The sequence below is a fragment of the Neodiprion pinetum genome, chromosome 5 (genome assembly GCF_021155775.2).
Source record: "Neodiprion pinetum isolate iyNeoPine1 chromosome 5, iyNeoPine1.2, whole genome shotgun sequence".
NCBI lineage: Eukaryota > Metazoa > Arthropoda > Insecta > Hymenoptera > Diprionidae > Neodiprion > Neodiprion pinetum.
The window spans coordinates 34656051-34673873 of record NC_060236.1 but is presented as its reverse complement, the minus strand read 5'-3'; the positions used below and the strand labels follow the sequence as shown (position 1 = coordinate 34673873).

General features: G+C 42.1%; 2 protein-coding genes across 2 annotated transcripts; both read left to right on the top strand.

Moving 5' to 3' along the window:
- The first annotated feature begins 369 nt into the window (after positions 1-369).
- LOC138190290 (SERPINE1 mRNA-binding protein 1) lies at positions 370-6105 on the top strand. Its single transcript, XM_046629451.2, has 6 exons — positions 370-758; positions 2133-2286; positions 2383-2583; positions 3578-3649; positions 3761-4400; positions 4561-6105. The coding sequence occupies exons 1-6, from the start codon at positions 497-499 to the stop codon at positions 4645-4647; spliced, it is 1416 nt and encodes a 471-aa protein (XP_046485407.1). The 5' UTR covers positions 370-496; the 3' UTR covers positions 4648-6105.
- Positions 6106-7154: 1049 nt separating this feature from the next.
- On the top strand, positions 7155-17811 carry PlexB (plexin B). Its single transcript, XM_046625144.1, has 7 exons — positions 7155-7723; positions 9044-9610; positions 9925-10850; positions 10933-11336; positions 11443-11941; positions 12326-16018; positions 16118-17811. Exons 2-7 carry the CDS (start codon positions 9214-9216, stop codon positions 16223-16225), a joined length of 6027 nt encoding a protein of 2008 aa, XP_046481100.1. The 5' UTR covers positions 7155-7723; positions 9044-9213; the 3' UTR covers positions 16226-17811.
- Positions 17812-17823: the final 12 nt, after the last annotated feature.

Sequence of the window (17823 nt, the reverse complement as noted above, 5' to 3'; positions counted from 1 at the left end):
TTTAACGATATTTAAACAAAACCTTGCCACGAGTTATCGTTTATTCGGTTTATCAGAAATTGGGGAGTGAGAGCGGTGCCTTTTACGGTTAGAAAATTGAAATTTGATAGAGTTATTTTCAGTTTCATCGCCTGACGGAGAACCGCTTATGGAAATCGTGCCGGCTGGTGGCGCCGCGTCCGTTCCGAAATAACTCAATTTATTATACAAACCATGAATTATTTATAAAAATAAAATATTGGTAAATTAATTTTGTTATTTTTCCCATCCCTTGGGATGAAGAAAAATTTTACTTTGCCAAGTTCTCGAATCGGTGGTGGGAGAAGGACGCGCTGGGGCCGAGACTCGGCCGCGGTTCCTGCCCGAGCACAAACCTCGTGGTGATCTGCCTTCGACTCGGCCATATTGGAATATTGGATGTCTCCGTTACACAAGGGCTCAAAAGTAGCCGTGAAATTTTCGCATAATCCTCGACGAAGAGAGGATAATAGACGCCATGGAGAACACGTACAGTATAGCTGTTGCTAATAAGTTCCTTCTCGCACTGGACGAGGACGAGGACCCTCTGGAGGTACTGAAAGCCAAGGAGCAGGAAAAAGAGGCAAAGAGGAAGGAAAAACTCTCCGAAAAGGAGAACAAGACCAAGCAGCCAGACCAGCTTCCGAAGCCTGCGGCCAACAAGCCACCGAAAACCCGTGTAATTAAAGACGCCCAGCAGCAGCCGCCCTCGAAAAACCAGGAGCCGAAAAAGGATCAAGGTTAGTTTTATACGCAACGCTCCGCGCCTCGTGGCGCCTCGTACATGCCGCGATGATCCATTACATCTATCCGCCTAGCCACGTGTAATTATCCCACTCTCTGTGTCCGAAAATTTATGAAAAATTAGGAAAACTGTGTTTCCCTCCTTCGCAGATGCATTCTTACTTATTCCGCATTTTGTCAAGCTCCCTTTACTTCTCGCGCCTCGTGTCACGTCCATCTTATTTTCGTGTCCTCGCTTTTATACATACCTATCGTCACCGTAAAGCGCTGCGCTTTCCGCATACACGATAAATACTACGTGTATGTAATACACATTGTTACTCGGCGCTACTCGAGAGCCAGTTACCCTCGCCTTTATTTCGCCTGGAACCAATCATTCTTTTCTTACAGTATTTATTTAGTTCTATTGTATCTGTTAAGTTGGGTTCCCTCACGGTAAGCTACACACATACAACCCCCCCGCCCCTCTTCCTCCATCCCTTTCCGTTTCCATTTCACTGGCTAAGAATGCATTTGGTTCTGCTGTGTCGCAATTTACCTCGTGGACTTCACTACCTTATAAGACATCCGATGTACACCATTTCAGATTCGCTCAATATTACTCAATAGATATAAATTTGTTCTCGTTTCCAGCTATTTTGCTGCGACACAATTTTTTTCTCGTAACACAAGTTCGATGTGTTCACAAAAGTGGTTCTGAGCACTGATATTCTTCTACAGTAAAATGCACAAATGAGTTAACCTTCTGGCTAACTTGTTTTTGGTTTGAAACAAAATGCGAGTTCGATTCTATATGAAATATATCGCAATGACTGGCGATGCAGCAGACATGAGAAAATGGGATGCATTGTCGCATAATTCGTATAGAATCGAACTCGCATTTTGATTCGGTTCAAAAACAATTTAGCTGAAAGGTAAAGGCATTTATGCATTTTACTGTACATATATCAATTGCATAGTCCAGATAGCGCAATGATTTGTAACTACTACGTTTCACCCAACTTGGATAATCGAGAGCAATCCTTTATCCTAATATATTGAGAACGTGTAATATGTTCAATGAAATTAATGGTATTTGTACTTTAGCCATATAAATATTTTTTATATGAAAAGTTTTCTTCAAAATAGAATTGTTCCAATTCCAAAGTAACATTCAGAAATCCAGAACCAATTTCAATTAAGACACCCAATCATTAAAATGAACGATCCAGAAATCTTCAGTAAATAAAATTAGCAGACGCAGTCTCATTTGGTATGAAAGATTTTTTTGCACTTAAGCTTAAGAATTTTTCTATGATTAACTTTTTATGTTAATTATAATCATTTTTTTTTTTATTCTAAAGAATATCTGGCTCATTCTTTGTAAACAGTGGAAAAAAAACCTGCGGTAAGACCAAGCGGTGGCGATCGTAACGTGAAATTTTCCGGCGAGTCTAGAGAAGAGCGCAACAACAGGCGCAACCGAGAGGATGGCGACCAACGTACTCCTCGTGGCCAAGGAGAACCAAGACGAGGACCTTCCGGGTGCGTGAATCTATCAATATGATATTCTGATACTGGACTTCGAATTATTTTTCTCAAGTAGGACACCGAGATGTAATTTCAAATTCTCTATTTTAGAGAGGGTCGTGATAATCGTGAGTTCCGTAGTTCAGTTGGTGATAATCAGCGTGGTGAGTTTACTGAGCGCAGAGAACGTGGAGGTGGAACTCGAGGAGTAGGTGGCCGTGGACGTGGCGGTACTCGGGGAGGTCGGGGAGGTTTCGAAAACCGTCCAAAACGCGAACGCGATCAGGACCGTCAGTCACGGTCAGAGAAGACGTAAGTTGTGTGTTTCAGATGACCGCTATTATGCCTGTGTGCTAAGTCTTAATGCGATTCATTTAAAAACGGGATATTGCGCTGGAAAATCGAGATTGTCTTAAAATCGATTTATATTAAATAGCATTTTGGTATTTTTTTTTTGGCAATACTTTCAAGATCTTGAAATTATTAAATTATTAATTACCGTTGTGTAATCTATTTCCTCCATTTTTTTTTTTTTTTGTATTTTTTGGATACTCGTTTTACAATAAGAATTTGTGTGTCGAATATTGACTTTTTATAACAGTAGTATAAGTCGTTTGGATAACTTGTAAAATTGACAATGTAAATATGCCAACGGTGAAAAAATTAAGGCAAAGGTTGTATACACGCACACGAACTTTGAGGCCTCTATCGCAGATCCCGTTTTTAAACAGATGTAAGCTTACCAGTTGAACATGGTAAAAACACGTTTCCGTTATTAAAATACAATCTGCACTAGAGCCAACTTTTAGAGTTCAAGTCTCTTCCACTTTTTAAACGATAATCTGTTGTGTTCTCTTGTGTATGTCTGCAAGCGGGCAGCCGAGGTAAGGATTTTTGCCATGTATATCTTTGCATGCTAATGACGCACTTGTTCTAATACCCCTTTGTTAGGAATGTGCAAAATCTCACATCTTTCTCATCGTATCTGTAGCAATGGAATTATGTCGCTGCTTTTCGTAAATATACTACAATGAAATGAACACAGATTCCTAGATAAACTAAACCTCGTCAAATATAAGCAGAAGAGTTCTGAAATATGAAAAAAGGCTGTTTAACTACATTCTCAAGATTCTTTCGATTGTCGTAGTGGTAAACACATGAGGCTGCCGGAATTGCTGTTACATCAGAGATAATGTCAGCTATCTAACCTTTACATTGACCAGAAGCTCAACTTCACTGTTTCAACGTTTGTTTATGTTTTTCACTGGCTCACAGCAATTATTCACCTGAAAAAAAATGTTTACAGCGGAGTGAAACCTGTTGACAAGAGAGAGGGTGGTGGGAGCCACAATTGGGGAACTCATCGCGATGAAATTGAGTAAGTTATAACGACCTACTCAATTTTATCTGCACTTTATGTGTCTCAATACAGCTCGTATTTTCTTGTTTCACAATTAAATGAATGAAATCGATTTTCGTTTTTGTGCAGAGAGCAGATGATCCAAGAAACCCAAGACTGGAATGCTGTCGAAAAAACGGATGCAGATGTATCCCCGGTTGTCGCCGAGCCTAAGGAAGGGGACGCTCCAGCTGCAGCAGACTCTTCGGCGGAAGAGAAGCCGCCGGCTGAGGAGGAATCGCGCGAATTGACTCTTGACGAGTGGAAAGCACTTCAGAGTAACCGTGCAAAGCCCCAATATAATCTGCGCAAAGCAGGCGAGGGCGAGGATCTTACTCGTTGGAAGAAGATGTACGCTCTTGAGAAAAAGAAGGAAGGAGTCGAGGAAGAAGAAGACGAAGAGGAGGAATACGACGCTGCTGCTGAGTATCCGCAGCGTGTGGGCAGGCAGAAGCATGTCCTTGACATCGAGTTTCACTTTAGTGACGCTCGTCGTGGCACCGGAGGACGTGGAGGTCGCGGAGGTCGTGGCGCACGTGGTGAACGCGCGAACGGCGGTCGTGGATTTGGAAGTCGTGGTGGCGCTCCGAGGGATGGAGGCGATCGTGGTGACCGCGGAGACCGTGGAGATCGCGGAGATCGTGGAGATCGCGGAGATCGCGGAGATCGCGGAGACCGCGGAGATCGCGAACCACGTGATCGTGAGCGCGAGCTGCGCCCTGTAGCTGCTGTAAGTATTGAATTTCATATTGATAAACGGAGAGTACATTTTCAAAGATGTCACTAGTCTTATTGAGATACGCGTGATCTGAAATTTGCAGGAAAATTTCGTGTCATGTCCATGACGATTTGAGTAGATGGTGTAAAAATTTGGGATTTTTATGTTCCAGCCTCAGCAGCCAGAACAAAGATCGCCGCGTGGGCGTCAAAATGCACCCAAGGTAGATGATGAACACGACTTTCCCTCCTTGGGGTAAGAGCTGTAGCTCTGAAATCATGCAGCCCCAATATCGCCACAATCAGTCCCGCATAAGTTCGCTCCACACTTGCTATTTTGCATAATACACATTAAATTGTGAATAACGGTCAGAAATAGTAATTAACGGAAAAAAGTAACATTTCATATACACACAAACACACATGCTGCGATTCACCCACTCTTATACACACATATGAAATACAGAAAAAGTCAAAAATGGAAAGAAAAGAAAAAATGCGGGTGATTATGGAAAAAGAAAAATCCCTTATATTTGTGAAAAGCTGTGTACGGCTGTATGTAGTTTGTAAGAGGCACTAGTCCGAATGGAGAGTGAGGGAGTGAAATGAATGTTGAACGCCTTGGTCTCTTTACACACACGGAAAATAAAAGAAAAGAAAACAATAGTAATTAAATTGACAGTAATTGGTAATCGAATGGCAGTTTATTGGCTATGAGGTTGTGGCCGAAAAGAAATGAACTATAAATTTGTACGAACAAGTACTGGTTACTTGAGTAATTTGACAGACAACGGTATATTTCAGCTTGGCATAACGTGGTTTCCTTTTTTTATTTTTACCACGAAGATGTCACATAATCCTGGGTGTTACAAACTACTTTTTTTTTGTTCCTTCATCTACGTAGCATATCTCGTTTTAACGTTACACCGATGGACTAAACTAAAGTTGATGGAATCAGAAGCCATCGAAAACACGAAGTAGCGATACGTAACGACACGCGTATAGTAATAGGGATAATAATAATAGTAATAATAATAATAATACTGATAATGTTAATGATTCTTTGTGGAAACTTTTAACATGTTATACCTACCTTCTCTTTATTTTATAATTTTGATACAATATTCGAGAGGGAGGGAAGGAGGGAAGACGGGATTGACGCCTTTCTCTGTGTACATACTTGGTCGTTGCGCGCCGAGTAGCACCGGCGAGGCTTTTTTTTCGTATGCGAAATATGTCTTTCATTGCGCGCGAAATATTTGACAAATTTATATATTTGAAGGTAGAAAAGAGATTGAAACCAAAATTTCCTTTTTTCTCCAACACTTTAGTATATTCGTAACGGATATATGTATTACGAAGAAAACTGTCAAAAAAACGATCGATTCTACATTCATCCCAGACTTTAGACTCAACTTTACATTTGTATGACAGACCCCCAGGAGAACGGTGAAAAAGATAGGAGTAAGAAAAACAAAATAAAATAATCCACACAGCATATTGATATGTTATACTTTTTACGCATCATTCGTCATACTTTCGATTCTATGAATTCTGCTATATCTATTAATTATTTACTATGTTTGTTATATATTGAAATTAACCAGATAAAAATTCACAACCTCTTCATAATGAAATGATGTTACGATATTTGAGACTTAGGGTATATGTGTAAATAATATAACATTTACAAATAAATTGTGACAAGACTAGCGAAATCTAAACGCATTCATTTATATCGCTGTCCATCTAGTTACGCTCGGAATTCGACTTTAGCTCCCTTCACAGACATATTCAACATTATAAAACTGCGTGCTATTCAGAGGGTGGCTACAGACCGGAAAAACCGGTATTAGACGGGGAATTTCGATGGTCCACATGGTATAACTTACTTTTTTCAAAATATTCTTCAAATTTCAACCATGCTTCGTAAATTTAGATAAGCTCACTTTTGAAAATATGTAATTGAAGTGTGAAAATATGTAATGAAGGTATTGTGTAATTTATACCCTCTCCCTTCTCATTCAATTTCTAGACCTTTTGGGTGTAAAAGTCACTCAACATCACCTAAATTTCGTTGCAAAAGGTCAGGAAATTCCGAATTTTTATGACTGGAAGAGTCAGAGAATTTCATTTAAGTAAAATGGTCGCCACCCGGCATTTACGGTTTTATGGAACTTGTTGCGCCTCGGCACTTTGGATTGTGTTCCGTTCGGTTATTGACCGCCAGTATTTTCGGCAGTTTGTCTCGCTCACGTTGCCGGATAGTCCGTAAGCTGACGATCAGTCATTCGATTGGGATTTTAGAGCTTCCGTACTGGCTGCCGATAACTAAAAAAAAACAACCTCTGTCGAACTTGGTCTATCGAACCTGGTGATTGTGAGCGGAGACACCAGACATAGATTACAATAGTAACTTCTCAATTTAATCCTAAAAATAAGTATACATTCGACGTTGTAGGCTGTACTGCCATTCTGTCATTCAGTATTTTTCATAAGAACACGACAACGGTTCAATCAAATGAGCTGTGCGTTTAGCAGACCTAAAATTCGTGGATTACCTCGACGGCGTTCTATGCGCGAGTTACTGCGACTGTGCTGTGTTTACGATCCTCGGCGTCGGTGACTACCACGTGACTACGCTCCGGCCAACAGTAACGCTCGGTGGGAGAACCAATGCTGGGCAATTGGTCGAAACCGAGATATCGATAATCGCCTCGAGTCCGGGAGTGGGGGTAGCGACAAGCGCTGGCAGCGCACGTTGCGCTGTAGCCTAGCGAGTAGCGCCTAGCGGTCAGCCACGGCCTCCGTCAGTAGTCGAACATTAATGGCGGTCGTGCCTAACTCTCAGATTAGTATTATCGCGAGTGAACTGACAGTGCGAGCATCCCGTAGTTTGCGGTAGGCGGTCCGACACTGGTTAACGAAGTGCCGATCGCCGCTGTTTCCTGTTATCTCACAAGTGCCAGTGGCGGATGGTTTGTTGTGCGTGCCGTCGAACGAACGTAGGATCAGTAATACGTGCGAGGGAGAAGAGGAGTGTGATCGAGAAAGACAGAGAGAGAGTGAGCGAGCGAGTGCGAGCGAGCGTTCGCGAGAGGAGCGGAGGAGAGAGGCAGAAAAAAATATAAGAAATTCTATACATCAGAGGAATGTTTTGCGGCGGTAGCGGCGATGACGACGATCTAACGGACGGTGAGGTATAGGAGCCCAGCTATGTACCCTAGCTATTATGCCGCTATAAAACTAAACAATAAATCGGGCACCGTCATTGTGACTTCACGACGGATCGACGACGACGGCGACGGCGACGATCGGGATTCATCGGCGATCAAGGTATGCGTCTAGCGATTAGGTACATACACACCATTTTCAAAGACCTACTCCGATCGGCTCTCCTCTCTTCACATGCAGCGGGTATCAATTATATCCACACAACGACGCTGGGATTGCGGTGGTTGTGCGTGCGACACAACGCTGCCGCGAGAGATGCGTTTTGATTAATGTGAATGAGAGGAGAGGGTGAGAGCTCCTTGGATTATACCCTTCCTTCTTCGTTTCTTCTCCGCAATTAGCGGGACTTCGAAATCGTTTTTTAATTCCGCCTATTATCCTCCCGCGAGGCAGCAGGTTAAACTGAATCGTTTCTCGCACCTGTTCCGTACTTCAGTTCACTCCTCTTATCATCACTCACACCTCTGGTACTCTCGTGTGTGCGTACAAAGAGATACCCGCGAGGATACAAAACCATACGTTTTATTTCAGATTACGTTTGGGTGAGTGTGTTTGTTTGCTGCGTTACTCCTCCCCCGCCCCCCTTTCTCACCATTTACATTTAATTTCTATTTTACGACTTAATTTTTTCTCTACATACCAATAAACTATCTCCTTTTTGTCGATAACTGAAAAAGGAATTGAAATATAACAGCGACTTCCATCTCTGCTCGTGTTCTGTTTTAAATAAAACGAACATGTTACACGTTGAGTTATTGGAACAATGGCAACACTACCATAGCTTTTTGAACAGCAGGATCTGAACTCCTCTTCCCCCCATGCTCAATTCATATCCGTCCACTTTGCCTCACAGTCTTTTATGACTAGCTGCAAAACTCCCCTTGCCAACTCGTTAGACAATGCAGCAAGAGTTCTTAAATACTGCTATAGCTGCTGGCAATTGTTTCTGATATCTCAAAATAGATTCAATCACTACACGTATATAAAGTGGGGTTCTAGAAATGAATCTGCAAGAACTGAAAGTATGTGGAATTGTCACAGATAGGGTTTAATAACAGCTCATCCCGAGCAATCTTATTTTAGTTTGATTCTGGAATTTTACCGACACTGAAATCTAATTAATGAAAATATGGATCGATGTTGAGAAATATCATTGAAAGTTAGTCTTTCTCGTAAAAATTATGATTCTAATACTGAAACTAATTTCAAATACAAAGTATGAATGACTACTTCCTTTGGACGGCTACTCAAACTTGGGAGAACATTCAAATTGTAGTATAGACAGTGGTTTGTTTCTTTTCAAATAATTCGAACGATATTTTTTAAGACCTAGAAGTGTTGAATCAATCGTGGAAATTTAATTGTAATTATGTTGGACCTACTCCAAAATTAATTAGTTTCTTTTGTCTTACACTTTTTCAGGGACATGAAGCGTTAAGCGTCATGTTGGCGTCTGGATGCTGGCGTAGTTGGTAGTGCCATTCTGCCACTGGTTAACTACCAGCCGGGCACATACTCCAATCACATTTCCTAAATCACTTCGTACCCCAGTTCACTGTGTCGCGACACAGTGCCTGTTATCCCTGTGCACCATGAGGCTCCCTAGGTCACGACCACCTTTTCCTGTTTCACCCCCAGTACCTCCTCCTCCACGGTTGTCGCTGTTTTCCAAATGCCTCGGGCCCGTATCATCGCTGCCAATTGCTGCGTGGCTTTTAGTCACCATAGCGGCTGCTGCTATGGACGCACCGACCAGTCCTGTCCCCCTTTCACCTGAAAAAACCTCCCCCCACATCGTTGCTCAGTTTCCTTCGCTGGGCAACTTGAGATCCAATTTCTCTCCATTAGTTCTTAACACCACTAGAGAAGGTGCCCTTAAGTTTAACCACCTTACCACTGATCCCATCACCAACAGGCTATACGCTGGTGCTGTTAACAGACTCATGCAGTTAGACTCGGATCTGCAATTAGAGGCGATTGTTTCAACTGGTAAATATTTATACCATTGTAATGCTTATTCGATTTTATTTTTCATTCTTCAGCGTTTCATCATGGTTTGTACTGGACTTGATTTAGGAATAAATTCTGAGACGATTCATCTTTTGAATTGTGATATGTTGCAGCAATTTTTTATACTTTGTTTTTATGACTGAAACCACTGCTGCATTGTACTGCTTGAAAAGATTGTTGAGTCTTTTTGAAGAAGAATCGAATTCTGAGCAAGATTATTTGTACAGCAAATGTTCGTATAGGCGATGATTGTATTGGAAGAGTTGTATGCAAACAAGTTTAAACTATTTCAGGTCCAAGGATGGACAATCCGCAGTGTCATGCCAGTGGTTGTACATCAAAGGAGATAACTACTTCTTTGATGGATAATGTGAACAAGGTGTTAGTAGCTGACCTTGATTCTCGTACCCTCATCGTCTGTGGTTCCTTGCTTCAGGGAGCTTGCGAAAAGTACAAAATGAGCAACATATCCCTGAAACCAGAATTCATTCTGACCAGCGTGGCTGCAAACGATGACAATTCATCAACGTACGCCTTTGTTGGCCCGGAGAAATACAACCCCTGGGGTAGAACAAACATTTTATACGTCGGCACGACATTCACAAACAACGGAGACTACCGGCATGACGTTCCTGCCATTTCAAGTAGAAAACTATTCACCCTGGAGTTTGCTGAGTATACTTTCAACAAGCAGTCTATTTTACACATCGACGTGAAATATCGTGATCATTTCTTAGTCAAATACGTTTACGGCTTTAATGCCAGCGATTACGCGTACTTTGTACTTGTTCAAAAGCAGTCGCATCTACCGGAGCAAGAGGAACTTGGCTATGTTTCTCGACTCGCCCGCAGCTGCATTAGCGATCCAAATTACGATAGCTATACGGAAGTCACCCTTCAGTGTACCGTTGACACTGGTGACGGAAGACAACACATTTACAATTTAGTACAAGATGCCAAGGTTGCTCCAGCTGGTAGCGATCTGGCAATGCAGCTTGGGATTTCTATTGGAGATCCGGTCTTTGTGTCGGTATTTTCCCCAAGCAAAGGCATTACCAGTGAACCTCTACCTCGATCTGCTGTATGCGTTTACAGTTTGCAAGACATAGAAATGAAGTTCAACGAGAATATACACATGTGTTTCAATGGGAGCATCAAGTACAGGAACATGGGATATGTCAGTGGTCCTATCCAAGATGGAAAGTGTCCAACGGCAGGAGTAAGTAAACGTGTATAAAAGTTTTGATTTGATGTCGACAATCTTGTACTGTAATTAACGATGATGAAATTTGGTTTTACAGACAACGGGGAATATTTTAAATTTTTGTGAAGTTGGACTCAAGATTTCTGGTGTCTCTCCAATAGTTGCTCAGGCCGTGCTACACTTTTATAACACATCTGTGTCCGCTGTTACTATAGCAAACACAGAAAGTCACACGGTCGCGTTTTTAGGAACAACTGACGGAGTTTTGAAAAAGGTTTTGCTATCAGGAGCCGAGGCAGCTGTTTACGAAAGCATTGTTGTTGATAAGGGACAAAAACTACTGCCTGATACTACAATCTCATCTAATGGAAAATATCTTTACGTACTATCCACCTCGAAGATCATCAAAGTCAAAGTAGAGCATTGTAGCAGCTACACCAACTGCAGTAGCTGTCTGGATGCCAAAGATCCATATTGCGGCTGGTGTTCGTTGGAAAAAAAGTGAGTAATTAATCTAGACTCATTATTTAGTATTCAATATTTTGCTTTGATTTTCATAATCTTTTATTTCTGTACTTGTCAACGAATTTTTGATGATGTGATTCAGGTGTACGGTAAGAGGTGATTGCCAGAAAGCTAGCCACAGCAGTCCTCGATGGTTGTCATTGGGTACAGGACAGCAGTGCATAGATTTCGAGCAAGTGCTGCCAGACAGAATACCCATAAATCAGATAACAACTGTCAGGTTGACGATCAGAACCTTGCCAGAGCTTCCGACAGGTGCTAAGTACAAATGCGTCTTTGGAAATGCTGAGCCGATCGATGCTCAGATGACTCGTTTTGGATTGTCCTGTCCAACTCCGCCTGTGTTAGGCAGACCTAGCATCGCCGAAGATACTGATCATGTATTGGTACCCTTGTCTGTCCGTTCAAGCGAAATTAACAAGGATTTTGTATCACGCAATTTTGCCTACTACGACTGCTCCAGGCACACCATGTGCTCGGAATGCGTCAGAGCTCAGTGGGCTTGCAGCTGGTGTGTGTATGAGAACAAATGCACTCACAACACCACGTGCTGCCAAGGCAATGTCATCTCGGGAGAAAATGTGAGTATTTACATATATATTGACACGAGATTAATCTTTATAGAGTAGAGAGCCGGAATTTTTCCCTTGAAATTTGATATTTTCAAAGGTATGATTTATGTATATAAATAGGGGTTTCCGAGTTACCTACTGGCTCTAAAAGAAGCCAGGCCAGCCCTCTAAAGGTTAATGTAAAAACTTATTGAGCTGGAGATAGTAAATTTTTGTGCTTGTGATTGATGGTTTTATAAGTATAAAACAGGATAGATATGCGTGGTGTTACTTTAATGATCATTGTTTCCTCTTGTTTTATTAGTCACGTTGTTACGTACTAGATATGCAAATCTATCCATAACTTCCTCTATGTCATTAGACATTGTGCTGATGGTAAACTTGATTTCACAGAACCCATCGCATCTAGCGACGCACGGAGTTCAATATTGTCCACGATTTGCTAGGAGGGATGAACCATTGATGCTTCCAAACAATGTGCCGAAGGAAATAGTTCTTGAGGTTGAAAACCTACCACATCCGCAAGTCGGGCATACAGGCTTCCAGTGTATCGTTACAATCGAAGGTGCAAATCTCAGGGTTCAAGCACGCGTCGACAGCAACCGCTTTATCGTATGCGACAAAACTGTTTATTCCTACGAGGCAATATCGGGCAAATATGAAGCTGCAGTTACTGTTGTCTGGAACACGAACCATCACGTCGATCAGACCACAGTGGTTCTTTACAAGTGCGAAGTCCTTGGTTCCCACAGAGAGCACGCGGATTGTTCCCTCTGCGTTACCAGAGACCCACAATACGAGTGCACCTGGTGTGAAAACAGCTGCGTCTACAGACACTCTTGCCTCTATTCACCCTTCTTGGAGTGTCCTAAGCCAAGAATCGACATGATAAAGCCTCTCAGTGGTCCGATCGAAGGCGGTACATTGGTCACCATAGAAGGAAGCAACTTGGGACTCAAGGAAAGCGACGTGGAGGGAAAAATACATATTGGCGATACACCCTGCGCTCTAGAGGACTACGAGGTTTCTGTAAAAATAGTTTGCCGTACTGGTCCTAGTCCTCATGAGGCTACGGCCTCAGTCGTCGTTGGTAACGATGCCGGGTACACGGAGAGTGCTGTACTTTTTAATTACAAAGACATCCAGTTGACCGGTGTGTATCCCTCGATTGGACCGCAGAGCGGCGGGACGCAGTTGGCTATTTCTGGGATGTATCTCAATATTGGGAGTACGATTTCGGCATTTTTGGACGAACTCCCGTGTCAGGTGAATGCCACTCAAGCTAGTAGTACTCGGCTTACTTGTGTGACTAGCAAGTCTGGACGGGTGCGGCGAATAAGACGGCTCACGTTGAGCATTGACGGCGCGAATCGTACTCTGGACAGTAATCCGTACAACTATACGCACGATCCTACAATAATGGAGATAAAACCACTGAGGAGCTTTGCTTCGGGCGGGAGAATGATCACCGTACACGGCACTAATCTGGATACAATACAAAAACCGGAGATGGAGGTTTATCTTGAGAACGATCCAGTGCCGATTAACAAAACTATTTGCACGGTGTTGAATCCTACCCAAATGGAATGCCCAAGTCCCTGCATAGCTGAGAAGTTCAAAGTGAAACAGCGCGTCAAACGATCTCTCCATAAACATGGATCTCAAGTTCTAAAGGAATCTCAATTAGCTTTAAGAATAGGTTTTGTTATGGACAACGTCGAAACCGTAAGAGACCTGGAAAAGCACTTTCAAAGCTTGAGGAATCAGCTGCTATATGTTGAGGATCCAAAGTTCTTCCCATTTCCAAATAGCGTGAAACTCTACAAAGGAGATACACTCGTCATAGAAGGTGAAAACTTGAATCACGCAAGCGACGAGTCTGACGTTAATGTTACCGTTGGTACCATGCCGTGCAACGTGACATCCCTGGCTTTAACGCAGCTCGTTTGCACTCCGCCTGATCAGCAGCCAACTGACACTGACGAGCTTGGAATCAAAATGGAAGATGGTCTGCCTTTGGTCGTCGTTCGTGTCGGGCAAAGTTTGAGGTTTCCCATTGGATACCTCCGGTATGACGTTATCAAATCGTACCCATTTCCACCCGAAGCTATCGCAGGAATTGCAGCTGGTACTTTTGGACTGGTTTTTCTCTTCGTTGTAGTTCTCGTTTTGTACAGAAGAAAAAGCACGCAGGCTGAGCGAGAATACAAACGGATTCAGATACAGATGGATACTTTGGAAAGCAACGTTCGCATGGAATGCAAGCAGGCTTTTGCAGAGCTTCAAACGGACATGACCGATCTTACTGCGGACCTTGAATCGTCAGGCATACCAACCTTGGACCACAAAAATTACATCATGAAGGTCTTTTTTCCTGGCGTTATCGATCATCCCATACTGAACGATCCAAGACCACGGAACAACATACCGAGAACAAATTATGATGCTGCTATGCTGCAGTTTGAGCAGCTGATAAACAACAAGTGTTTTATACTAACATTTATCGATACTCTGGAAGCACAGAAGTCCTTCAACATCAGGGACAAGGTAAATGTTGCCTCGCTTCTGATGGTCGTTCTTATGGGGAAAATGGAGTATGCAACTGACATCTTGATGAATCTCTTGCTTCGTCTAATTGATAAATCTGTCGGTACAAAGTACCCTCAGCTGATGTTGAGAAGAACGGAATCTGTTGTTGAGAAGATGCTCACCAACTGGATGGCGCTTTGCATGTATAACTACCTCAAAGATTACGCCGGTTCGTCGCTTTTCCTACTCTTCAAGGCAATAAAACATCAGATCGAGAAAGGACCAGTCGATGTTATAACTCACGATGCAAGGTATTCTCTGTCCGAGGAAAGACTGTTGCGTGAACAGATAGAACATGGCGTTGTTACATTGCACGTAGTTCAGGATGACCTTGATGAGAAAATACAATGCAAAGTGCTTGACTGCGATACGATAAACCAAGTGAAATCAAAGATATTAGACGCCTTGTATAAAAACACACCATTTTCAGCACGACCGTCCATTCATGAGGTTGATCTTGAGTGGCGACACGGCCGTGGAGGACATCTCACTTTGCAGGATGAAGATCTGACAACTAAGTGTAACGAGGAATGGAAGAAAATAAACACGCTGGCTCACTACGGGGTGAAAGAGTCGGCGGTGATGTCGTTGATACCCAGACAAAACGACGGCTTTTCTGTGAGCTGTAAACCACCGTGTCATAACTGCAAGCCATCGCATCATCACAGCAATCATTGCTCGTCGGGTCATCTCTCTTCCACTCCCAACCATGCCATGCTCAGTCCTATATCCTACTCTCATTCTCCGGGGGGGATTTATTTCAATTCTCAACACTCTCCTCCCGTTATAACAGCCAACGGAGACATCGAAAGTGGTCACGGGGGCAACCAGAGACTGTATCATCTTGTCAGACCGGTAGAGGAAGGGCATTATCCTCCAGGAATGGGAACTACAGGGGGCAAACATCACCCTCCTGAAAGGACCCACAAAGCTATCCCAGAGATATTTCTCACCAGATTGCTCTCGACCAAGGGAACAGTGCAAAAGTTTGTCGACGATTTTTTGAACACTATTTTAACTGCCAACGAAGCATTGCCCAGTGCCGTCAAGTGGCTCTTTGACCTGTTGGACGAGGCGGCAAAGAGACACGGACTTACCGACCCCGAAGTGCCTCATGCCTGGAAATCGAACAGCCTGCCGCTGAGGTTCTGGGTGAATTTCATCAAGAATCCTGATTTCATGTTTGACATAAACAAAACAACCACCGTCGACTCGAGTCTTTCTGTAATCGCGCAGACGTTCATGGATTCGTGCTCAACCACCGAGCACAGGCTGGGAAAAGACTCACCGTCCAATAAACTTCTCTTTGCCAAGGATATACCGCACTATAGGGAAAAAGTCGGAAGGTTTTACAGTGACGTGCAAAGACTGCCACTGATTACTGATCAGGAGATGTCCAGTGCTATGCAACAGCTCAGCGCCGCTCATGCCAATGAGTTTGATGTTATCGCCGCACTCAAAGAGCTCTATATTTATGTCAGCAAATATTACGAACAAGTGAGAACGAATTGTCTGATTTATCCAAATTAGTATTACGATTATGCCTCGGCAAGTTGTTACGAATTTTACACGATTTTGTTTCACTTACTCTTACAGATCCTAGAGGCCTTGGAAACTGATGCGGGCTGTCGCAAGCTGCATCTTGCGCACAGGTTGGAGAACGTGGCATGTACGCTTGAAGGAGAAGAAACTAGCGCCTGCTGACACAACCTGGCTCTTTCTGCTCTAGGACCCGATGACCCCCTCATGAATACTGACTAGTGCCTCGACTAAATCAGCTTCAGAGATGCCATAAATTGCGTGGAAACGTTAATGCTATGGTACAGAGACTGTAGACTATCAATAAGTCAACGAAAGCCATAATATGCAGTGTTGGAAATGTGGGAAAAGATACGAGAGAAATGAAAGAAAAAAAAAACTAGGAATAAGTTGAGGAAGAAGAATAATTCGAATATGCGCAACTTCGCATCTAATGTATCTCCGCATTTCTCATATATACATATAAGTATACTACACGCCGCTGCAGAACCAGTGAGATTTTAGTGGATCGTTTTTTATTTTCGATATTCCCGGTGATGATATTGATGATTAAAATGGTGATGTGACAAAGTCGTTGAGATTGGAACGCCAAGAAGTATTAGAAAAGACTAAATAATGTCGGTCAAAAATTTCTCTAAGGTGTAGGGACAACTTACTTAATCTTTAAGGTAAAAACGGCAAGTTGGGCAAGAATTCGTAGATCAAGTCCAATCAAGGATTAGCAACTGTTCTAAATGATGATGGACTGTTGTTATTAATTTGGACGATGGTGTGCGAGGAGTCATTTGTGGTTTAAATACTGACTGAAGACCTGATGATCCAAGAACATTGAATTCTCAAAAATTCATGACATACCTTCTCGGATAGTAGCAAGCTAGCCAGAGGGTTTTTAGGAACTATACGTACCTACTACATGTACCTTCACATGTTGATACAGCATTTACGGAAAGTGATACTCTCATGCTCTTCTACTTAAAATAAATAAATTATAAAAAATACAAAGATAAAACCACAATAATGGAAGCTAATGGAAGCACATACTAAAATAATTCTTTTCTGTGCTACCTTCGTCAACAACTCTACTGCTTTGTAGTTTTTGACGAGAGGTAGTACAGAAAACACGGTTTGTGGGATGCGCGCATATGTGAGTTTCGCACTCTTCATGAAATCCAAATCTTATGCACACTTGTCACGAAAATAATTATTACGACTTAAGAAGCTTAAGTGGTTAAGCTGCGTGGTTCTATTCCAATGAATCTCTTAAATAAAAATAAAAAAATGTAGCTAAGCCCGCTGTGAATTCATGTGAAACGGTCGTGCGTAGGTATATACGACCCGTTTAACAAGGTGAAGAAACCTGGCGAGAAACAGATCTGAAAAAAAAATTATTATATTGCGAATTAAGGATATTGACATAGGATTAATGAATAAGCGTTATTAAGAGCAGCTCAGTCTACTCTAGGCCTAGCTACGTACATGGATTACGTAATTTTTTTTTATCATTTACTTCGTTACTTTTTTTTTTATATATATTGTTTTCTTTAATTATTATTATTTAGTTTATACTCTATACAGTAATAATGATGATGATGATGATGATGATATTGAAGAAGGATAAAAAGAGTAACAGCCAAGGTTGTTATGAAATAATACTGTAATAACGGACTGGTGAAATATCTATTATCAATTATTATGATTATTATCGGGAATTATTATTAATCTTCTATATAAATAATTATTGATATTATTAATTATTAGTGATT

Excerpts from the sequence above, each read along its gene's own strand:
- PlexB (XM_046625144.1), top strand. The coding sequence starts at position 9,214 with ATGAGGCTCCCTAGGTCACGACCACCTTTTCCTGTTTCACCCCCAGTA. Across the intron at positions 10,851-10,932 it reads GAAAGTGTCCAACGGCAGGA|ACAACGGGGAATATTTTAAA; the intron begins GTAAGTAAACGT and ends TTGGTTTTACAG. Across the intron at positions 11,337-11,442 it reads TGGTGTTCGTTGGAAAAAAA|GTGTACGGTAAGAGGTGATT; the intron begins GTGAGTAATTAA and ends GATGTGATTCAG.
- LOC138190290 (XM_046629451.2), top strand. The coding sequence starts at position 497 with ATGGAGAACACGTACAGTATAGCTGTTGCTAATAAGTTCCTTCTCGCA. Across the intron at positions 759-2,132 it reads GGAGCCGAAAAAGGATCAAG|TGGAAAAAAAACCTGCGGTA; the intron begins GTTAGTTTTATA and ends CTTTGTAAACAG. Across the intron at positions 4,401-4,560 it reads AGCTGCGCCCTGTAGCTGCT|CCTCAGCAGCCAGAACAAAG; the intron begins GTAAGTATTGAA and ends TTTATGTTCCAG.